This window comes from Drosophila melanogaster, chromosome 2L (assembly GCF_000001215.4).
Source record: "Drosophila melanogaster chromosome 2L".
NCBI lineage: Eukaryota > Metazoa > Arthropoda > Insecta > Diptera > Drosophilidae > Drosophila > Drosophila melanogaster.
Window position 1 is genome coordinate 18,004,483 of NT_033779.5, and position 23,455 is coordinate 18,027,937.

General features: G+C 39.8%; 7 protein-coding genes across 10 annotated transcripts in view, besides 1 other annotated feature; 6 read left to right on the forward strand and 1 right to left on the reverse strand.

Moving 5' to 3' along the window:
* Positions 1-2,144: 2,144 nt before the first annotated feature.
* CG5693 (uncharacterized protein) lies at positions 2,145-2,734 on the forward strand. Its single transcript, NM_144325.3, has one exon. It carries the CDS (start codon positions 2,301-2,303, stop codon positions 2,517-2,519), a length of 219 nt encoding a protein of 72 aa, NP_652582.1. The 5' UTR covers positions 2,145-2,300; the 3' UTR covers positions 2,520-2,734.
* A 143-nt stretch (positions 2,735-2,877) lies between these two features.
* Positions 2,878-3,360, forward strand: CG42659 (uncharacterized protein). The gene is made up of 2 exons (NM_001201906.2): positions 2,878-3,011; positions 3,066-3,360. Exon 2 carries the CDS (start codon positions 3,086-3,088, stop codon positions 3,233-3,235), a length of 150 nt encoding a protein of 49 aa, NP_001188835.1. The 5' UTR covers positions 2,878-3,011; positions 3,066-3,085; the 3' UTR covers positions 3,236-3,360.
* A 92-nt stretch (positions 3,361-3,452) lies between these two features.
* Positions 3,453-4,480, forward strand: CG42634 (uncharacterized protein). The gene has a single exon (NM_001169531.1). It carries the CDS (start codon positions 3,512-3,514, stop codon positions 3,854-3,856), a length of 345 nt encoding a protein of 114 aa, NP_001163002.1. The 5' UTR covers positions 3,453-3,511; the 3' UTR covers positions 3,857-4,480.
* CG42635 (uncharacterized protein) lies at positions 3,453-4,480 on the forward strand. 2 transcript variants are annotated; one of them, NM_136015.2, is made up of 1 exon: positions 3,453-4,480. In NM_136015.2, the coding sequence occupies exon 1, from the start codon at positions 3,946-3,948 to the stop codon at positions 4,342-4,344; it is 399 nt and encodes a 132-aa protein (NP_609859.2). In that variant the 5' UTR covers positions 3,453-3,945; the 3' UTR covers positions 4,345-4,480. The 2 variants fall into 2 exon arrangements, with proteins under 2 accessions (NP_609859.2, NP_001286023.1); NM_001299094.1 differs by having other exon boundaries at positions 3,844-4,480.
* CG31740 (uncharacterized protein) lies at positions 4,471-5,212 on the forward strand. The gene is made up of 2 exons (NM_165235.3): positions 4,471-4,616; positions 4,753-5,212. The coding sequence occupies exon 2, from the start codon at positions 4,826-4,828 to the stop codon at positions 5,009-5,011; it is 186 nt and encodes a 61-aa protein (NP_724084.1). The 5' UTR covers positions 4,471-4,616; positions 4,753-4,825; the 3' UTR covers positions 5,012-5,212.
* Positions 5,161-6,993, reverse strand: elfless. 2 transcript variants are annotated; one of them, NM_001169532.1, is made up of 4 exons: positions 6,781-6,993; positions 6,596-6,724; positions 6,452-6,529; positions 5,161-6,383 (listed from the first exon to the last, which is right to left on the reverse strand). In NM_001169532.1, the coding sequence occupies exons 1-4, from the start codon at positions 6,892-6,894 to the stop codon at positions 6,015-6,017; spliced, it is 690 nt and encodes a 229-aa protein (NP_001163003.1). In that variant the 5' UTR covers positions 6,895-6,993; the 3' UTR covers positions 5,161-6,014. The 2 variants fall into 2 exon arrangements, with proteins under 2 accessions (NP_001163003.1, NP_609860.2); NM_136016.4 differs by having other exon boundaries at positions 5,428-6,383.
* A 269-nt stretch (positions 6,994-7,262) lies between these two features.
* Positions 7,263-7,663: a mobile genetic element.
* A 234-nt stretch (positions 7,664-7,897) lies between these two features.
* The window catches only part of rdo (reduced ocelli), a 57,867-nt gene continuing 42,309 nt past the window's right edge, over positions 7,898-23,455 (forward strand). For both annotated transcript variants that reach the window (NM_001299095.1, NM_136017.3), the window contains exons 1-2: positions 7,898-8,550; positions 22,473-22,519. The gene's annotated coding sequence lies outside the window, so the exon portion shown is untranslated. The remainder of the gene's footprint in view (positions 8,551-22,472; positions 22,520-23,455) is intronic.

A 23,455-nucleotide genomic window follows, 5' to 3' on the forward strand; every position in this document is an offset into this window, starting at 1 on the left:
CCCATAATTGCTGGCAAATTAGAATTATTTATTCAGCAAAACCATTTCTGATTGCCATCCGTTTAGAGTTTGTAATTCATAATCGATGTTTGGTACGCTCCGCGCATAAAACCGAAATAAAACCACAAAATAATAGACACAACTATGTATGTTCAGTATGAACAGATCGTTTCCATGTTTTGGCTGTGACGGAAGTCTGGCCCCATCGCATAGGAACCCAAAATATATACACACAGACCGCGCAACTCTTTCAAAAAGAGGCCATAAATATTGTTCATTTGTAAATAAATGGCTAACGAAAAAGAAGAAAAACTACGAGTAGTGAAAATCCAACAACTCACAGAGCATATAAAACATGGTTCATGTTCATTTCCAGCACTTGGTTTTCTATTTCCAAGCCAAACACTCTATGGTGTTCCATGTCGCTGCGTGGGTGCTCATTTTTTATTGCAGTATCATCTTCCGGTCACTTTGTCAGGCCTCCAATACATTTCTCAAACAGTAACGACGGCACAAGTGTGCCTACTTGGGTTCGAACTTGAGTTATTAAAAACAGAAACGGAATCCAAGAAGTAATAGAACTACGTCCGACAAACGGAAGTCGGATAGACAATGTCGCAGTGTGGATGGGTTCTATCTAAGGGTTACACTGAGAGTTATGTGTTGTTACAGGAGCTTCTCATTCGAATCTCTTAATAATTAATTGATTTTGCACATTAGTTTCAAACTATTAGTCTATAGAACTGAGCAATAAAATGAGTAAGCTAATATATTTAACTTCATTGGTTATGCAGGAATTGGGTTCTTCTGCTTATGCCACTTAAAAGCAGTTCGCGTGACTGCACTTAGTTCAGTGGCACTAGAGTCCGTTTGCTCGGAGTGACCGGTCCCAAAACCACCAAGTGAACCGTCCCCCTAGCACTCCGCCCCAACACCCACTTACCGCCCATTTCCCCACCCACCTACACACGCAGTCGACGCACCGCGTTACGCTTTGAATATAAATTACACAAATAGTGCACACGACTTTGATGGCTGCAGCCGGCGACATTGAAAGCCGACAACGCTGCACAGTGGGTCGAATCCGAAAAATTATTTATATTTTAATGATAATGATAAGCTTAAAGTGTTGACTAAAATTATGCTATCTACCTCAATCATAAACATCACTATTTTCGATTTATCACATCCAATTTAATTAAAATAAACCCTTTTCGGTCTTTTTGTCGGTATTTTGTGTGCTTGAACAATGCATGTGAAACTTTTATACTTTCCAAGCTGAAAGCCCACAAATTAACCCAAGTCAAAGCACTTCGGTTCAAACTCTTTGGGTCACTGCAAAGACCACAGTGCAGATGAGCTGCCAGGAGCGCTGGTCATATCACCATGGCCCTTTGATGCTAATGACTCTGCCATCGCCTTAAAACCGGGGGATAAGCATCGATGGGGGCTCACAACGCTCCGAACTTAGCGGGCAATCAAAAACCGTGCTGAGGCAAATTGGCATGCGTGATGTAGATGAATGGAGATGCAGCCAGATGCAGCTAGATGCAGTGGCCAGGGGGAAATGGCGATGGATGGAGTTTCTGGGCGGGGGCAGAGGTACATATGTGGGACAAGTGATTTCCGCATCGCTTTCTGGATCGCAGCGAGCGGCTGCGTTGATTGATTGATTAATTGACAAAGGAATTGCCGTTAGTTTTCCATTCGCATTTACATTTGCATATCTAATTTATGAACGGCCAAGTCTTGTCCGGCCGTATGTAGTTCATTGTGTTAGCTATGCAAATGCTGTACTTCCGCTGCGAGCGTCTGCCCAAAGCAGCTTAATTATTCATTAATTTCAACTTAAATTCCATATTTGTGCCTGCAGCCATTTGTGGCCCAGTTTCGATGGCCTGCAGTTGCAGTTATCTTTCCGCTGGCTTTTGTCACCATAAAACTGAAGTGTTGCCCGATTATGAAATAATTATAAGCGTTCTGCACGCACTAACCGGTGATTTTAAGGGCGATTGGACTTTGATTCGGATTTTGGGAGATAGAGTTCAATGTGGGAGCTATTCGCATCGATTCTAGTACGAAATTAACTAGCTTTGTTTAGAGATTTGCGCAACTCGGGCATCTAGTTACCCGTTCCATTGTGTTTCAATACCCATGGAAATGAGAACATTTATGAGCCTCACTCGGCCCGAAAATTGCACCCAGTTAGCATCTATGTAAATTCACAAAATCTATAAAGTGGGACCCAATTTGCCACTGCCATCTGCCTCGACCTTCGTTTTCAGTGGAGGTGCTGCAGCATGCCTTGCATATTTAATCCGGGCTACATTGGACCCGATCCGCCCTGCTGTGACCCCGATTGCTTGGAGGAGGGCCACTGCACGGTTCCGGAGTGCGGAGTTTGCCCGGAGTCCCAACTACCCCGATGCAATCCCGCCCCACAATCCAACAAGGACGCGGCGAAGCAACCACTGGACCAGAAAGCCCAAAAAGAACCGAAGCTCCGGGAACAGAAGTAGTGGGGAAAAAGGCAAAGCTGCAAAAATGAACCAGGAGTCCTTTGGAGATGTGCTGAACACACAACCTTGTTGTGTGTTGCTAATATCTTCAAACATCTTGAGCTAAACCCATTTAGCTCATCATCTCCTGGGCATCGAACCGTCATATTGTAACATTATATTTCAAAAAAATTAATAATAATAATAAATAAATAAAATGAATATCTATAAATAATAAAAACAATAATAATATATATTAACCTCAAATTACCAGCTCTTTTCTATTTTAGCACAAAATAACTGTGGATAAAAAATACAGATAAAATTAATTCATTTTCTTATGATCTATCTAAAATGAAGTCAAATAAATTTAAACCAGCATTCTTGATTTAAATGTCAACAAAATAACACATAAGCGTACATACGCATTTTCTTCATTCAAATTTCAAGCACGAAACGTGTTGTTCTGGTCAAACATTTGTTTAAATTTCTCATTTTTCTCTTCCATTTCCGGTGAGTTTCGAAAGAGAAAATGTGGGAGATGTATTTATAAAATAAGATTTGCAGACTTCTTTCGAGTGCTGAAAATGGTTTACTTAAGTCGTCCTTGGACTCCGGCCATAAACCCTTTCTACATTGGCCCCTATCCGAGATGCGCAGTATGTCCGTGCAACTTCGACATTTACAAAGGATACACCCCCGGTGGCTGGCACAGTCGTTGCTATAGCAGCTATTGACGAGACGAGTACCTGTATAAAATGCAAGAATAACGGCGGGAACAAATATAGTTGAACTTTGAAACTGCACACCAATTAGCCTCGCACACATCTATGTAGAGAAATAATAAAATTGATTCATCGTCACCAAACTGTTGAATATTGCTGGGGAAATAATATAAATATTCCAATCGAAATGGCTTAGATTTCAAATTAGAACTCCTGGGAATTTTAGTTTATCAGGTCGCAAATTGTGTGAAAATAGTTTTCTAAATTCAAAATTCAAGTCTCTTGGTCATGTCCTCGTCTGTGGATCACGTGGTACACCACGTACTGGCCCCAATGGCAATCAACGTCCTCGATCGCGTGGTGCCAGTAATCCGCCAATTGGTGATCATCATGCATCAGGCATTTCTGGTTGATCACCATGTGTCGGAGCCCGTGATCGATGTATCCGGCATGATTCAGCCCGTTCGTAAAATAGTCTTGATTGTAAACGATTCAACGCCGGAGCACCATGTCGACCAGGAGCAGGTGGTCAGTTCGGATGACATTAACTACCTGATAAATGAAATTTCGCGAAGTATCCGAAACTTGGCCCGTTCGACCTATAATACCATCTCGGCGATGGCTGGAGAGTAGCCCTAGAATTATTTGTCATCGTGGTCGATCGAAAAATCCGACATCGACCCTCCTGATCCTCCAGAAGATCCTGCTCCTTTGCCCAAGATATGGAAATGGTTCACACGGCCATCGGAGTTGCGGGCATAGTGGCCCTGTTTATGGTAGTTTCCCGTTCGTTAACTGAAGTGGGTGGCAGGGTGTTAAACCAAACCCGTGATCCGATCGCTGACCTTGTGAGGCGCGGTGGTCCAGTGGCGGATCAGCTGTCCGCCGTCGAGGGCGAAACTCCTCTAGTAGAGGGCGATCGCATGGATGGCGCCTGCTCCGTGGTACAAAGTATTGGAGGCAAGGCATGTGCCTTTGTAGGACCATTGCTTCCTAAGTTTGGCAGTGAACATAATTCCGAGGGCTCCTCCAAGGAAGACGAAAAGGATAAAAAGGACTCGGAACCGGTAGTAGTAAAACCTGAAACACCGCCAGCGGCAGAATTAACCGAAGAGGAGTAGGATCTAGTCAGCAACTATGTCGAATAGAAAGCAAAAAAAAGGAAATTTTTAGTTTTCTCTAGTTGGCCTTGGAAATAAACTTCACTCATCTTGTGGGCTTTGTGGGATTCGAAACCTAGAGAGCTCATTCATTTTGAACAGCTTGGACTGAACACATCTCTTTCGTAAAATAAAACACAAAAAAAAACAATATGAAAAATTGAACAAAAATTCTAAATTCGTAGCCAAGGATTAACTTCAACGTATTTCTTCAGCAGGAAAAAAAATCCCAGGTACGTTCTAGTTCGTTAAAATTGAATAAAAAAGTTATACAATTTAAAAATTGTAAAATTGCTTTGTTCCCTATAGTAATTTTTAAATATTTGGTAATGTTTTGTTAATAACAAACCCCGTTTTGAATGGTTGCAGCCGTACCTTTTGAGCCCCTCCTGCAGATTTTAGAAGAGATTCCAGTGTCCTTTACCAAATCCAAACTTTCAAGATGGTTCTGATGCTTTGCTGCAGCTTCGATCCCTTCTACGTTGGACCCTGCCCACCCGGCTGCCTGGCTCCTTTGATGGGAGGAACTCCCTATTGCGGATGTGGTCCCTGTGGAGGTTGCTGTAGTCCTTGCTGTGGTCCATGTGGTCCTTGTGGTGGCTGCAGCTCGTGTCCTTGCGGCTGGTGAAGCGCCCGCTATCATAGGCATTAATACGGCAGCAAGCGGTAACAAGTCAATTTAAAGATCAACCTTCTGGAAAAGACTGCTGGAGAAATATGTTGCTGTTCGAATTCCTTTTTGCCTTGGCCGGGGCTAAACCAACTAAGCTCTCGTATACATAAAGAATTTTTATTATAAGCTGTTCAGTAATAAAATGAATTAAAGTACAAAAGGAACTGCTTTGTGATATATCTCAACACCGAATAGATCCAACCTGGCAAGTGGATTACGTCAATGTAAACGTGGATGGCCAGCCTCCAGTTAAGGATGCAAATGTTGTCCTAGGTCTTGCCTAGAACAGCTGTTTGGGGCATCAGGTTTATTGCGCAGTCGCGATTCGAACGCGCAACTCGAACAAAAACATAGAATGTAGAGCATTGTGTCAGGTCAAAGGTTGTTGGGGTAGGGATGGAACACCCCCTTCTATTATTCAATCTTTGAATGAAAATGAAACTGAATCTCCAATGCCTCCTGATGCCATGTTGTGTTTTGGATAAGCGCGATTTACAGGGCCGTGTCTGAGGTGTCCCTGAGTTTTTCTGAGGTGGTGATTCCACTTCATTTACATTCATGTGTGTGTGTGAGCTGGCCATTTCACTCTTATTTTGGCATCACTTGCTTTGTTTTTCCGCGGAATTTATTGCGGTAGGTCGGAATTTTCATTGCTTGCCTTCCATTTTTCCGGGGTTTCCTGCAAGTATGCGAGTGTGTCCTTGCGCCATGTTTTATGGCCAAAGTTGTCTGTCTTGTATTTGAGTTTTAGTTTCTCAGCTGAAAGTTTTCGATTGCATTGTGTTTCTTGAGTATGTTGCCTGGGATAAGATTTTGTTTGCGTTGTTATAATGGAGCAACAGTTTCTTTAGGTGTGAATATTGTGTTACGGTCTTTCGAAAGTATATGCCACAAGTCTATTTGTGGTATTTAAAACCGTGGTATTTTTAGTTTAGTATGCTTTCTGCCATATCACGTCTTACAAGAAAATACGATGGAATTCGGGCTCATCCACTCCGCACAATGGGCATACCCTGCCAGTGTCGACAGCTCTCTTAATGCACGCTTTGCAGAAAACGTGGCCACAATTGGTGGACACTGGTAGCTTCTCGCGGACATCTTCCAGGCACACAGGGCAGTTGTAGGGCAAGACAGATTTCTTGGACTCCTCGTCATCTGATTTGATCCGTTTGTTGGGAGGAGAATCCTCGTTTGAATCTGAGGATTCTGTATGTCCCATTGGTGTTGATGATTCGGTGGAGCTCATACTGCTATCGAAGCTAATGCTGGTCGATGAGCTTTCACTATCACTGGAACTAGACGACTCTGAGTCGCTGGAATACTCCAACTGCACAACAAAGTTAAAGCTATTAAAACCTATGGATTCCGGATCGAGATGAACGAACAAGAACTTACCAGGAATGGGGTTCTGTCGATAGATCTGCTGCTGCTTGAGGAGTCCGAGTCTCCGTAATACTCATTTGGATTCCGCTCCTATTAAATGATGTTGTAATGTAACCAATGGATTCTGGGTGGGACCTGGCTAGAACAATAACTTACAGAGGAACCGCTGAGTAAGCGGGATCTTAATCCGGAGGGCGCGAGTACGGGAGTGGGCCCGGTGTTATGGATTCGCTGTGATACTCCAGAATTATTCGAGGTCCTGAAGTTTTCCATTTGAAGTCCCACCTATTCCATAAAGTGTATTATCAATAGATTTCAGAGCTGGGTGAACATGAACTTACCAGGTAACTGAGGCGAGAGCTCAAATGTGAACGGTTTCTGGAAAAGGGTAAGGAAATAACCCTAGTGTTCTGCTCCCATTCAGTAGAAGAGTCTGAGTCGCTGGAATCACCCATTTGAAATCGCACCTGTTTTTGCAGTTTTAATACTACCAATGAATTCTGCCTTGGAACTTACAACTTTTTACAAATTCAGTTGAACCCGTTTCCTTGCTTTTTATTTGCAAATTTACAAGAAAGCTGTTTGAACATATGTCAAAAAATCTTGAAAGTTCCAGGACACAATACCAGTATTTTAAGTGCCAAAGGTCACACTGCGATAAAAAGTACCATTTCAACGCGCCAACAATCATTGTCCGATTTCCATGATTTCCAAATTGGATATTTGCTTAGGATTGTCACCCTAAGAAGTACTATTTATACCAGGTACTCGTGGAGTAAAAGGGTACACTAGATTCGTTGAAACAAATAGAAGGAATTTCCATTTAATTAAGATACAAAACCGAGTAGATCTGGCTATGTTCGCCTGTCTTGCCGGCCGTATGAAAGAATCATAGGAACTATAAAAGCAAGAAGGTTGTGATTAAGCGGACAGATTCTAGAGACATAGACGCAGCACAGATTTTTTGGCCCTGTTGCCACGCCCACTCTAACGACAAACCGCCCAAATCAAATTTGTTTATAATTTTATTAGTCTTGTTAATTCTTATCGATTAGACACAAAACTTTTTGCCATGCCCACTCTAACGCCCAGACTTTAGAACAATTTTTAAATGTTTTCACATTCATCGATATCCCAGAAAAATGATCGAATTTCGCGTTCGTATTCCCACTAGCTGAGTAAGGGGCATCTAAAAGTTAGGGAACTCGACTATAGCATTCTCTCATGTTTGTATCTTAAATGGTTAACATAAAATTAAAAAATATGCTAACAGAAGTAACTCCCTACAACGAAAGAAATTCAAAGATCGAAAGTCCGGACTCAACAACATAGAATTCCCGAAGTCACACACGAACTTGCAACATGTTGCAAGTGCCGCTCGGACTGTCTCGAGCCGTTGGAAGCTCCAGCCGCGTTCTCGACTTCCGATTTAACTTTCAGCGCGCTTTCGGCCGACTTCAGTGTACGTTTGGCTCGCGCAGAGTGCGGATTGCAGTTCGATTCGGCTTAATCAGCCCAGTGATTTTAGCGTATTTCATCCGTAGGATTGCTCTGCCGCAGATCTGGCCGATAAGACTTGGCAACACATCAGGACCCAATCCTGGAGGCCCTAACCGTAATTAAATTATCGGGCGAGTTAATTGGCAGCCCGAGAGTTGCGAAAGTCGTAATGACGGTGCCATTCATCTGGCATTTAGCTTGATTCCCGTTCGCCGATCGCTTTGCCGTGCTAAAGTCTGTAATATTTGGTTAGTGCGGGTTGCCAAAAAGTTAAACAGAACAGAAAGTACGGTTCATTTGCTAAATACACGGGACCATTCAAATATCCCGACACAATTTAAGAGTGTGTGTGGGCGTGTGTTTGTGTATGTGCGCTCAGTGAGTGAGATGTGTGGCAAGTTTCATTTATTGGCAGCCAGCAACTGATTTGAATATTCACTCGCACACTCATACCCGAAAGGATCTGCGCTGCCAAAATACTAGACCAGATTGTGGCTCCTGTGTCGCCCGTGCATAAGTGTGTGTGCAGTATGATTTATAGGTCCTGCAGCAGGCGTGATGTAAAGTGACAATTTCTGGTAATTTTCGATTTACATGCCGTTGTGCATTGGGTAAGTTTGACGAAGGATCCCTGGATTTTGTTTACTTTGTTTTTATAACATTACCTGGAATTAATTTTATGCGTAATTTATTGCTGCGAAAAAGAGAAGAAAGAGGTCAAACCTGATTCAGTACCTTCCATAATAATAACTTTATAATATATCATTTGATAATAAATTTCAAACTGTTATTTTTGGGAAGAAAAGGGTTGGATGGGGCAGACTTATTATATTTATTTTTAAATTTCCACGTGTCATGTTAAAAAACTATGGATGGAAAACCATATTTATTTGCTCAAAATGAATAAATTTACCTTATCTTATCCTTGTCTATTTTTTTTTTGTATTTAATTTCCATATTTAAAGTTATAAAAATATGATCTAAATGTTAATAAATATGAATTTACATGATTCTATACAGTTCTACCAAAGTACAACTACCAAAAGCATTTTATAAATCGATTGAAAAACGTTCCCATTGGCCACGCATATTGTTGTTTATCTTTATATTTCCAAGGCACACGAGTAGTTACCTCTGAGCTAAGATTGATTTACACCTGCTCGGATGTCTTGCCAATCAGAAACCGCAAGACAAACACTACCTGCGCACTCGCGAACATATCAGATCGCGTATACTTCCGCTCTTAGAGGGTTTCGCTTAAAACGGTTTCCGCGAAAAAATTAACTTTCCTAGAATCTGAAAATACGTCCCTGAATAGCTGAGTAGAATAAATCAATGAGTAATTACAGAAGTGTTATTGATTTTGGGCTCCTTTCTCTCGAGCATAAATTAGAGCCAATAAATATCGCGACATTAGGGAAATTTTATCGGTTTCGGATGGCCGAAGATTATATTAATGGGTGCCATTAATATTTAATCCTCGACAACAGGTTTCACCAGCGTTAAGGACACAGAGAACGCCAAAGAAATAAAACCATCCATCCCATTATTTGGCAGAAGGAGAATTGGAAACTTTTGCAAACAGCACCTGTGTCTAAGGAATTTTTAATAAAATCTCCTGAAAAAGTGGTAAACTCAACAAAGCCATTCGTCATGCTCAAGTAACTTGGGTTTTAGACTTTTGGGGTTTTTCCCTTTCGCATGCTTTTTCTTGCTGGTCAGCGAACCAGTTTGGCATCATAATTATGCAACCAGGCATGCAGCTGAGGACACTGTCGGCTGCCAAAGGGTTGAAAGGAACCCTTTCTTTCTTTATACATTTAAATTTGGGTCACTTACGGCCGAAGCAAATTGTAATTAAAATATGAATTTTCCATGCAGCCATATAACAATTCACTTTTAATTTTAATCATTAAATCCCAAAAAAAAAAAAAAAACACTTTTATTTTGAACAAAGCGCAACTCTTTTTTCACTTTTGCGACGGCCTTGACGGACTTAAAGAGTCCTGACTGTGGAAAATAATCATCATCAGCCGCAGGATTTCAAACCACCATCATTATCGTCTGCTGGTCTGGTTTGCATAATTTCATACATAAACTGTCGCTTTTTGTGCGCATAATCTGCAGCTTTTAAACAAAAAAAAAAAAAAAATAGGCAAAAAATATTAAATAAAACGCAGTGTCGGCGGAAAGGTGTCATATACTCCAAAAATTGGGTGTTCTAAATGTTCGAGAAATGAAGCGCTGAAAAGTTGGTCGCGTTACGCATCCGCCATGTTGCGCGGCGCCAAGTGGTGAGGATTACGCCGGGGTTCCCATATACTTAATGACATGCAGCTGCTGTTTTACTTGCGGTTTCTCCCTGGAGCCCCCAGGAACCTTTAGTAAATTTTGCTGTCTTGTCCCCCTCCGGACTAACTTATGAATTTTAAGGTGATTTCCATGTCGCAGGACCAAGTTCAGGAAACTTTGGATTGGGGGTCCTTTGGGAATATGGGATGAGTGCCACGTCACATCGGGGACTTGTCAGCAAAGGGTTGATCGCATCATAAATCAAACGAACTGTTAGCCCAGTTCGCAATCAAAATCATTCTGCGGTCTGCAGCATTTGTTCCTCAGAATGTGGTAATTAATCATCGAAAGTAATTGGTTTTCTGTTTTGATTTGACATTTGAAAAATTGCAGCTGTGACAATTCAATCCCAGTTCCAGTTTATTTGCCTAGCGCCATTTACTTCGCTGGTTTTTCAGTGCAAAATGCTGCAAAATAAACGCAAAAGTTTATTATACTTTGGTTTTTGCCGAAGTGAAATGGTGACCTATGCAAATTTATGAATGCAAATTAAATATAAACGAACGCATAAATGCGGCTTAAAAATATTGCCACGCAATATTGGCAAACAATGGGATTAACTGGACAAAAAATGGTAGGGAGTGTCCTTGAAGTCCATGTTTTTTAGCACGGGTATTCATAGGCTAAATTGCCAATATGGCCGCAACTCTGGCTTTAACGGAATTATGTCGCTAATTTAATGATGGCAAATGTATTGTTTTGTCGTTGGCCCCACTGAGATTGGTTTATGGGCGCAACCGTTTATACAACTTTGCAAACAAACCAAATAAACTCAGAAATTAAACTAAGACGCAAATAAAGTTTGTGAGGCACAGTCGCGATGTTGGCACTTAAAACTTCTTGAATGCCAATCATACCCCAGCGAATTTCTCGACAATAAAAAATTATTTAAAAATCGTTAAAGTTTTTAAAGGGAATTATGCCCCAAAGAAGCCGAAATACTCTAAGCTGTGTGCTCCGTTTTGGTTGTGTGGCACTTCAAAAGAAATAAAACGAAGACACAAAAATATCCCCACCAAAATACACACAAATTCTCGGTCTTCGGTGACTTTGTTTTGTTTGCCAAGTCTGAAAGTGGCTCTCGTGGTCCGTATTTGTGTTTTGTTTCAGCTTTTTCGGTGATGAGAGCCCCACTGCTAACTCAATAACACAATTTATGGTATTTTTTCAAGTGGCGTCCTCGTCGGGAACAGAAGCATCGCACATCGCATGTGTTTGCTTTCATATTGAAGTTTATTTTACAGTTTTATGATCATGAAATAAGAGGGGAATTAAAGAGTTGATGATTTAAATGCGTTTAATAACGCTACCATCACAGCAAACTCTGTTATTGCATTTTGAATCAGAAAGATTTTTTAGTTAGTTTAAGATGCAATTAAAACTAATTTCCATTCGGTTATTTTTTATTTTTTTTTTTTAATTTCAGACATTTTCAGGAAACAAATTATTTTACCCAGGATATCTCGTATTCGAATGGAAATCACAATCTTTATGCCGTTGCCACCACGTGCTTCTTATATTTTACTTCTCAATTAAATACCACTTTGTTTGGAATAAATGCGCATTTTTGTTGCTGCTGCACATAAATATTTATGCGGGACTTAATCAAAGAAAAATGTTGGGACTGAGGCTTAGGCCAGCTGTGGTCCTTTCAGCATTTAGTCCTTTTCATTACGTCTGTTCTATTTGCGCCAGATCAACTCATTTCTGTTTATTTAAACATTAAATGTGCTTACATTTGATTAGCAGCCCGAGAGCTTAATTCCATATCAATGTACTGGCAGAGAGCTCTTTTTTCGGCTGAAAACCATATAAAATTTATGTGTTTGCCTTGCTTTTAATTTGTTTGCATTTTTATATTATTTATTTTCGCCTGGCTTGTGTAAATTTCTCTTTTTGGTTTTGAGCTCATTACATTTCCTTTCGGGTTATGGGAGCTGTCTTTTATGTGGCCAGTCGCATTAAAATGCATGAAATGCGCAATTAAAAACGAGGACAAAGTCTCTTTGAAGATGGCAGCGGGATATCATTTCCTTTTAATTAAATATGTAAGGGCATTTCACATTTAAGCACATATCGATGCTTAATTAAAAGCACTTTGTGTGTTCAGTCCATTACGCAAAAAAAAAGGTTTCATAATTTGATGAAAGGGGTGCTTGGGATCCAGCTCCCTTTTTGTTTGTGTATATTTTAAAGAGCCACTGCCACCGGGATATCTGCTGTCCGGGCATTTTTCCGCGGCTCAGCAATGACAAGTGGCACTGAACTTGTTGTCAGCTCGTTGTCCAAATGACAAATGGGTGCATTTGCCTCTTGCCGAGCGGCATCGCCATCGATATGGCATCGAAGTCGCGCCGCGCGGCAATAAAAATAAACTGTTTCGGCAACGAATCCGAAAACAAATCTCCTTTCCCCCAATCCTTGGAACTTGGGACCACACACCACGACGCAATGGGCAATCGAGTGTAAAAGTATGCGAATAGCTTGGCATTTTTATTTATATTCCGCGACCCGCCAAAAATTGTCAACATGGATCAATGTGGGGCCAAACTTTCAACTGGCTTTGTCATTGGTTTGTAGCCCGGTTATGTAAGCGTTGCTAAATAAACATAAAAAACACTGTATTGTAGCTTAAAGTATCATATTTCCCCTCATATTTATAATATTATCATCTGGATTATCGCCGGCATTCGCGTGTGAGTGTGTGTGCGAAATCAGGCGCTCAGAAATTGTGTTTCCAGTTCATTTCGCCGGCTATGAGGTTAAATGGATCAGGAACATAACAATTGCAGACATAATTGAGCCGTTAAAGAGGGTGTAGATGGGCAAATGGCATAGGCTTAGCTAACCCGCGCTTAAACGTTGCCATATGTAATGTCAACTTTGTTGGGAGTTGCAAAAAACTCTCCCATGTGTATTTTGCACGGAAACTAACCAATTTAAATCTCATTGGTTGGATAAAAGTATACAATGCATTTTATGAATTTTTGTAAATTTTATAAACCATTAAAAAATGTTTTTTTGCGCTGTACGGAATTAGGACTATGGGTGACGTTCAATCCCATACAAAAAAAAAAAGTATTATATAGAGCATTTCTAAGCCATTACATATTACATATATTACATATAAAAAAGGTTTCATCTTTTCTAGTTCACAACATTTTATTTTATTCTCGTATTATGCATGCGCATATACTTTATTCAACTCTTATATCTCTTTGTTCAACGTGGGTGTTTGCCAAATGTTTTCACTCCCGAATGCTGTATGTGGTGTCCGCGAATCCGTGTTTTACCAGCTGCTCGGTATTCAACTAAAAAGAGTCGTTTGCTGAATTTTCCCCCGAGGTCAGATATTTTAGGGATGCACCAAGTTAATTACAATGCCAAGTGTTCGCACAAAAAGCGAGACCAAAAAAGGATTCACCTACGTGATTACTCCTATATCAAGCATACGCAGAGTGTTCCCCGGCGATAGCGGAAAAACCCAGTCGTGCTGCACTAATTGCTTGACAACATTTCGCCACACATGAGACAACAATAAAATTAAAACAACTCAAAGGGATAGCTGTGCAGCGGACAACAGAAATATTATAGAACTCAATTTGCTAATTGCTATCAAAATAATGAAGTCTGCTTGCCGGTTGGGGTTCTTTCCTGATTGCAACCATCAAGTATCATTCGAGTAATTTGGAGTGCACTTGGCGAGCGGTTCTTCTGCTCGTTTCGGTGCCACTTGGGGTTGCCCCTTGTTGAGTTTTGCGAACTTGGCCATTTTTCAGCCCATTCTAGCTATTTTTAAACTGTTCGAATTATTGATATTTTTAATGTATATATGGCCCCAAAAAGGTAAATCAATAAAGTTTCTTTTGTAATATAAAACTAAGATGCATAAAAGTTATATATTACATATAATACTTATTTGTGTAACTGGATTTTTAGTCTACAAAGCTTCATTTGTTTTCTTAAAATGCAACATTTAGCATCACTGACTGCGATGTCTTACAGCTACATATAAAGAAAAAAATTACGAAGAAACAAAAGACTAGTTGAACGGGTGAAAAGACGATGGAGGCAAAGTTTGTTGCTCACGAGTCAAACAAATAAAAGTTCAGCTTCAGTTCAGTGGAAAGTTCAACCCATCCCTACGATTCTTGAGGTGTTTTGGCAGAACTTTTTGTTCTCTGCATGCGCTGCTATTCCACAATGCTCCCTCTCCGTAGAAGAAACTTTTCAGTTATCCTTGCTTATTCTTCGTCCATTTATGTCTTGTTAGTAGTTTTATATGCTCCGCTCTATATTTACTTATTTTTTCCTAGCAACTTTTCTAAACTGCTTGCTAACTAAGCTTTATTTTGTTTGCCGAGCATCCCAGTGGGAGGAAGCCTTCAAGCGCTTCCACTGCCAAGCGGTTAACCCGTTCCTAATTAATTTCCACTACTCAACAAAACTGGGCTTTGTTTGCGGAAGTTGGAAGTTGGCAGTGAAGGATATATTTCACCGCGTGTTTCAGTGAAGAGTGTAGGGTGCACTTGTGGCAGGAAAAATAATTAACTTGGCGTACTTACATTGTGATCGTGGTTTTGTTGAACTTTAATCTAAAGCCCATGACAGGAAATGGATTATAGTTCTGTTCAAAAATATTATAGCCCAGCAAAATACACAAAATTATTTATAAATATGCATTAGATTCAATTGCTGAAATTATAAACTAACATAAAGTATTCGAAAACATTGTCACCCAACAATTTTATAGCAAGCATTTTAATTTGTTAATAAAACAAATACTATTTCGGTGGCATAGACATTTTTCCTTCGTCTGTACATCTGAAGTAAATGAGCCACATTAACTTTTCCTGTTTGGGAAGCTCGTAAAAAGTGTACCCCCGAAAATCACATGTAAATTGAATGTCAGCCGGTTGCCGACGCCTGCTAATTTGATCTAAATTCACGCACTCATTTACTTAAAATATGCGTAATGACAATTTGATTAGGGTAATTTGATGTTGATCTTCAGCGGCGCGTTGCCAAATCCAGAACATCGTCGGAAATTCAGCAAGGATATCAAGGACAACAAGGCTGAGTGTCGTGTAATCATTTTGGAGGCAATTTGGTGATGGTTGTGAGCCGTTTATGTTAAATTAATATGCAGAAACAACGGCAGCTAGGCAAATTGCGGCAATAAATTAGATGCTGACTGGAATGAAAATGAAAATGTTTCCATCGGCTCGTTTCAGCCGCAAGAAGTGAACGGAAAGTTGTCTCCAACTTATGAACAATTTTCTTGGATCCCGTTCCAAATTCCAACAAAAGTTACACGTTTAATGCGAAAACTCTTTTCGTACTTTGAATAATTGCACGTTTTTGGGAGCCTATTCGGTGGCCAAAAATTTAACTGCCTTGAATGTCCTGCGGCTGCCGCTGCCTACGTGTCCTGGCGTCTTAAGAAGTCAGACCCAAATCAGTTTGCCAGTTGGCCCACGAAAAATATCGTCTGGCTACCTAATTTTCATTAAGACATTTTTCACCCACAAACCACCCTCGAAGTTATTCAATTTCAGTTTCCAACCCGACTCGTGCTAAATTTGGCAAGAATTTTTCATGTCCTTAATTTGGTTCAGTAAATATTACATGCACTTGGCTGGCAAGGAGAAAAGACAGAGTAAATTAACAGCTGAAATTGAATTAATTACGTGGTACATTAGGCTGTATATCTATCAAGTGTACGTATCTCTGAAGTATTTAAGCCAACATGAAAAACTATACACGCACTGCGATATTTAAGAAAACCAAAGGAGAAAAATAATAATTAGCATTAAATTTAGAAAAGATTTGAACAACTTTTTGAAAACTGGCGAGTGCTTTTGTATTCCCATATTTCCTCAGGTCATTTTTTCCAAACATTTCTATGCAGTCACCATATGCGTTAACATTTTTAGCTTATTTATTTAGGGACTTATAATCATGTAAAACTAATAGACTTCTTCTTTCTGTGGAATCCAGTAAAAATCACACTTTGGCTACCGTGAAATCCCACAAACATGAACCATGCAAAAAACCGGAGAAAGCCACAAAGGACCCAAGAATTTTCCAGCCCAGACGAAAACTCAAAAAACACAATACATTTTATAAAGTATACACACACTCACTCAGGCATTCTTGATGTGTGTGTGTGTGTGTGTGTGAGTGCGCATTGTTACAAATGGCGAACTGAAAATACAATTTGAGGCAAGTGTAGCGAAAATATTGTGGTAAATACTTTAAATTTAATGCAAGTGCCGGCAGAGGAAAAGCCAGCTCCTTGTTGTATTTGTTAACTGAGGTGTGAGGAAATGAATAAAGTGAGAAAGAGAGAGGTGGCTGGAAAAGCGTCTTTTCACCCAGAAGTGTTTCGGCAATATTTTCATAATTAATGGCACGTGCACTGAGTGGACGAGTCCATCAAGGATATAATTACAATTTGAGGTGTAACGTGCCAACAATGTGGTCAGCACAATTAAATATAAATAAAGCCTGGTCGGTCGCAATGTGTGTAGCCCCGATTGCGGTTATTAAACAAAAGGCTTTTGCCATCACTGAGCTATTTCTTTGGTGTGGTTTGCCCAGGAGATTAGGCTCAGATTGATGGGAAATTGACTAAAACAAGGATTTCCTACTAAGAGTCCTCTAAGAAAGTAAAGAGCAAAAACTCAAAAATAAAGTAAATATTAAGTCATAGGTACCGCTTGGTCTTCAGATACATTATTAATCTGCCGTTAACATTTTTCTTTCGAAAACTTTTCGCTTTTAATTCCGCCTAAGCTTTAAGCAATTACAATACAGAATTATGAAAATTTCATAATTTGCTTAAATGGCCAGCAACATTTAGAGGGGATACTTCCCACTCGCCACCAAAAAATTCCTCCCACAAACCGCAGAAAAAAAAAACGGAAAAACAAAAACGTCCGGAGCAACCGCAAGGACGAAAGTAGGGAGCAAAGAAGGAGGTCCTGCCATCGCTTATCTATGGGCATAAGCTATGAAGTCTGGGGCCAGAAGCTGCTCAGCATTAAAACGTGTTCAGTGTCACGTTGGACAAGTTCCCTTTCCCATTCCTCGTCTTTTACTCGCCTTAAAGCCAGATTGGGAGTATTTAAAATGGCAAAATAAAATGTTAACGTGCTAAAGGGAATACATTAACACATATTCACAATTAAGGACTTTTTGCGGAGCGCACAGGCGAGGCTCCCCAATGCACTTACGAGCAATGGACTGACTGACATCCAGATAGACACTCAAAGGCGGCATCCCAGGATCCAATTCACTCCAAGGCCAGTTCATACAAAATTAAACACGAGTGGAGAGAAATCTCATGTTCCGGCTTCCGTAATGCACGGTCGAAGAACTGACCGCAAATATCGGACCCAATCCCGATACGACACCGGAAGAAAAAATTTGTATTAATAAGATGTGTATTAATTTCTGAATATATATGTTTTATATCGAAGTAAGTTAGCTACTTAACCCATTGTTAAGAAATATGTTCGGCCCCACTTATTATAAACTTATAAACTATTTAAATAATATATCGAGCTAAAGCATAATGTTGATAAATGATATTCTAAACATTTAGTATGAGAAGCAATTCATTTTAATGAGTTGGATTCTGAAATCAGTTCAGTAGATCTCATGTTTTCTGTGCACTTCTGAGGGCGATGAGGCGTATATGAGGGGCTGTCAGGCAAGGAGTCTGCCCAACTGGGCCACAAAACCTTTATGGCTGCCCATACACACACTGGCATACCGAAGTGTGCGGGTGCAATGTGTGTGTGCATGTGGCTCTGCGTGTGTATGGGTGCTTGTGGCTCTCAAGTGCAGCAGGGACATACTTGGCTAGCCTTCCCTGGAATCGTGGCTAAGCTAAAACCTCACAGAAGTCCTCTTCGTAACTTCGGCCTGCCCCTTTACGCATTGTTAATTTTTTATGGTCCAAACGAAAATTTTCACTCAAGATTTATGAGGCAGCCGACAAAGTGCTCGAGTGCACAACACCAAGCCGGAAAATTTCGACCAGGAAAACGAAACTGTGCTATACCAAAGTTAATGCGAATTAGGCACTGCAGTAGGCTAGACTAGTCTGCGAATTTCGGCTGAAAGAGTTTCAGGCTTAATTTCATAAAATTGTATTCCTAAGCAAGTGCTTAAGCTACAAATTCTCATATTTAAATGCTTTTTAGCCGACTACAATAAATGGCATTTAATTTTTTAATTATTGCTGTGCCAAATATTTACGTGCCCTAAATCATTTTGCGGCATCGCTGTCCTTGAGTCCTTGGCAACACTTCAAAAATTTAATTCTTTGGACATTTTTGGCCGCGTTGTTTGCCATCCTTTGCTCACCGCACTCACCGCAAGTGCTAAATTTCCAAGGAACCCGTACAGAAGGAAAACAGAATTTGCCAGGAACTGAATTCAATTAATGCTGAAAATCGTTGGCGCTGAGGAGACCAAAAATCAAAGATGGCCATATATTTGATGTGGGGACCACACGAAATATCGATTAGCCGACCCGTTGACCACAAAAGTTTACCGACAGACGAGTTTTGGTACAATATTTATGTAGACCAAATCGCATCTAAGCCATTCATTTCAGTTAGTTAGCACTTTCTAATTAATTTGTGACCCAAATATACCGACAGTTTTTGGCTCGATCTCGTTGATATTTTCCCTTCGACTGCTTTTGCTGGCATCCAGAGTGCTGGCAAAAATCTGCATAGAATGACAAAAAGTATTGAATCTGATTTATGGAAAGTGAGTTGTGGCCGAGATGTGCTAACATTTTCGCAACAGTTGAAATATTCAATCAATTTCTGTTTAAGGCTTTTGCTGTCTGGCTGCGGAGTAATCCATAACACGCATCGATCGAAGGGTCCTTTCTAAATATTAGCAACTTTTTGCTGCGAAAAATTGCCCGGTGTTTTGGAGTTGCGAAAGGTGTAAAACACCACTCCGCAATGGATCTGTCTAACCTTTTCAATTACTAATTTTAATTATCCCAGCCGTGGGCAAAATTCCACTGTGCTGGACTAGAACAGACAGAAAATGCACAAAACTTCTGGCTCGCAGACCTCTGTGGTGCATATTCACATTCACAGTTGGATTTTGTTCGATTGTTTGTTTGCGGAAATTGAGCGCTGAATTTTGGGGAAACTTCTATTTGGGTCACACAAACAAGCAAGCAAATTGGTTTGGGAGTCATTTGTAATAGATACCATATATCAAAATTGAATTTCATTGGAAGTCGCTGATTAGCATTTGATTTGCATATTTGCCCGGCACTCCGTAAATTCACCAGTTTCAGTTTTTTATAGCGCTTGAAAGCGCATATTTAATTAAATACCTAATAGTTCGTTAAAAATCTATATTAGTCGAATAAAACAAACAAGGCAAATGGTTTATTAAACGGCATTATCATTTGGCTGTCATTCAATTTGCATATCGTTGTTATCTATATCTAATGGTAAATTTTTATAAAAGGCAGAATTATCTAAATATTTTAAATGGGTAATTTATTTGTTATTTTTATTTGGCTCTATTTCTGTTTTAAAGAAAATAGTTCACAATGAAATTATTTAAATCTAGATTATAAATAAGCTTTTAATAACTTCATTGTGACTTATTTTCTGATTCGAAAGACTCAAAATATGCAATTTTTAATAGCTGGTAAGATTAATTTGACCCAGTTTCGTTATATTGCTAATTTTGACTAATAATGCATACGGTGTTCTTTGGTGAACTTTTTCGATTTTGTTTGTTTTTGAGTCCACAACATATTTGCACAATCTCGAAAATCAATTTCAATTTCAGACTATTAGCGTCTCCGATAGAAAGTGCCTAGTGAGAGGCAAAGAAAAGTTTTGTTTTCACGCCTCGGCATTAAAAGGAAACAGTTGGCCCAAAAATAAGCAAGAAAGAATCACCAAAAGTTTTCAAGTTTTGTCTGCAGTGCCCCCATTCTTGCTTTTTGCTCCTGGCCTTTATTTTTCAGTTTTTCCCAGCGTAGCCATTTTTCAACTTTGACTGTTTTTTTGTGGTATCTTTGTTTGTTTGTTTGGCGGCGAAAAATTAAAGAAAAATAGTAGCTAATGAAATAGAAATAAGCGAGCGTTGATACCAAAACTCGAAATGTGGCCAACATATGTGAGTTCTTCGTTCTTATGATAAGTACACTTAATCGGCTTCGAGTGCAACTTCTGCTGCAGAAACTTTTAAACTGCTCGACAATTAGTCACAAAAGTATTTGAAATGCAGAAATATTTTGAGTAAAGCGAAGCTTTCAATTTGCTAAAGTAATCCCTGTAGTACTACAATATTTGCACCAACTTTTTGTGGCACAGACCCTTCGGACGTTTCGCTTTTAAGATTTTAAATAAAATCTCTAATCTGGTTAAAACTTTTGACCACATAAGTATGCGGCAGTTTTGACTTTTGCATTTCGTCCCAAAAACCACAAGTCGCCCTCCATTCGCTCTCCCAGTACGCACTGTTATTTAATTTAATTAAAAATATCTCTTTCCGAGCTTCCTGTTTGCCAAAAAGTTTGCACTGCCTGGTGAAAAAAATATGACTAACGATGTGCCGGAGTGGGCCACGCCCTCATTCAGGGGCGGCAGACACGCCCCACTTCTAAGTCCTCTAAGCCAACTAACAGGAATCCTGGAGGACGGACTCACAGTATCCACGTGCCATCGCCCGCTTTTGTTGTTGCCACAGTGGGTCATGTGGGTCAAGTGGTTAGTTGGTCAAGTGGAGTGCAGTGGGGGTCCCATGGTCCGATGGTGCTATGGTGTGGTCTCCGTTGTCCTGGCACCAGTTAAGTGGCTTTTAATGAAAGTTAGCATACGTTTAAATGCAACTTGTTGTCGGGAGTCATGTTGCGGAGGCCGGAACTCAAATCAACGAGCAATTTCAACTAGACCAAATTGAAAGACAGTGGCTTGAGCGAGCCGCTAGAAAATTAAAAGGCACTTGCCAGGTGCATTACGTTTAGATCCTAACTATAATTGTCTTGGCACTGAGGTGGCCGCTTCCGGCTTTTTATTTATTTTTAATTTATTGTGCCCAATTTATGATCAAAGGGAAGGTCGTCCATTCTATTCGCGTCCTTTGCACTGCATTTTTTCAATATACAATACTTATATTCAGCTCTTTTGTTTATTCTGTAACCTTCGCTTTGTTTATGCGAGCTGTAAGCTTTGCTTTGGCTTTTCGTGCTTTTTGCGGCACTTTTTTACTTCATTTCCTGACCCCCGTGCTTCCTGATCGGAATTCTGTATTTCCGGTACGTCCATTACGAATTTTAAATGGAATTCAGCGTTTTTGTGTCCCTGTATCTTTTTGCCTTAATTTTTGGCAACAGTGCACAGTATTTTGCAACTTTGATGTCCTGAAAAAGATGAATACAACTAACGTTTGCAGACAAATTGATCCGATTATTTAAAAGTTATTTTAAGAGCTCAAAACGAAAATTTTTCTTACAAATTTTCAGTATAATTTTAAATAAATCATAAGAATTAAAAAATGTGGTTAGCAAAATTTTGGTAATATCTTTAAAAAATAAGCTATTATTTTTCCATATGAACAATAGATAGCAATGAACTATTTTTCATGACCATTGATAGTCTCCCCCAATTCATTCGTTACCTTCTTCCAAATTAATTTGTTTGAATTTGGCATCTTTACACCACATTTAATAAACCAGGCAGATTGCTATCTGCAACATTTGTCTTTCCTCCACCGTTGTGGTCAGGGTTTTCCGGCTTTTCCGCTCCCTTTTCCCCAGAGACACCAAATTCCCTACAGACATTTGGGGCTGCTTAGCATGCCTGTCGCCTAGCCTCAACGCTCAGTGATTTTAATTAACATTTCTGATTTTGCGGCTCACCATGACCCCACCTCAAACTTTCCGAGTGTATGTATATATGTATGTGTGTCTTTATTAGCACACCTGTGTACTGGTTACACGCCGATCCTTTTCCCACGTGATTTTGGCCTTAACTTTGCCAGCACAACTAATTGAATTGCTACTTGCTTAATTAAGTAGAGAGATAACTTGCCCCTGATTAAGATTTTGTCAACATTAAATACGCTTAATTCGCCTTGATTAATGCATATTAATCAACATATATTCAACTTTGTATTGCAGACAGACGACGACCAAGTTGAAAGTTCAATAAACCCACACAGAAGAGGGTAAGTTTGTGTCGCAAATATTTGATTTTCCCCAACTTGTTTTGACTTTCGTGACAGATTTCAGTGCTTTGACAGTTGCACTCATTCTGTGCCATTTATCATACTATCATACAACTATCATAGAAAAAAAAATAATTCCCTTTTCATAAATTTATTTCGCAACATCCATGCCAACTTCAATGCAACTGTGTTTCGTTGGGGGAAAATATTTGTAATGAAAGCTGCCAAGTATATCGGTCCCCCAAAATTGCCAAAGGCACGATGGCAAGGAAGTAGACGGGCCAATGGAGGCTTATTTAACAATATGCTGACCATGTTTCAAAGGCGGAAAATTCGATATGTGAAGGAATGAAAGAAATGCGAACTGAAATCCAATATCTAAGCCCAAAATGACTGCAAGCTAAAACTACGACTGCCAACGTATTTTTCCTTAAGGCCCAAACTTAAAGTATGCAGCATGTCATATGATTTTGTTTTTTTAAATATTGAGAAAATCAGTTAAACTGGGATATTAGGGATGATATATTAAATATCCTATGTATGACTCACAGTATCGTCCCTACAAATATACCCCAGTCGAGGTGTTTACCCATCCTGTCTTCGCCCACTGCCTAACTAACTAACTGATGAAGTTGATAATGATAAAGAGGCAAGATAAGAATCGCCTGGGAAATGCCTTGAAATGAATGGCACTGGCACAAAAGGAGAAGATGGAAGCAGAAGCATTAATTATTAAGAGAAAATTTCATGCATGTGCATGAGGAAGCGGAGTATCCTTCTGAGTCCCTTTTCTATCAGCCCTCGCCGTCTCCGTAATTAATTTGATTTCATACATTCGGGCCAAGGAAATGCAAAAGGGCGCAACACAAGTCGAGTTTAATAATTTGAAAGGCAGCGGAAGAAAAAAACCAATTACGCCAGCCCTGCACATTCTTA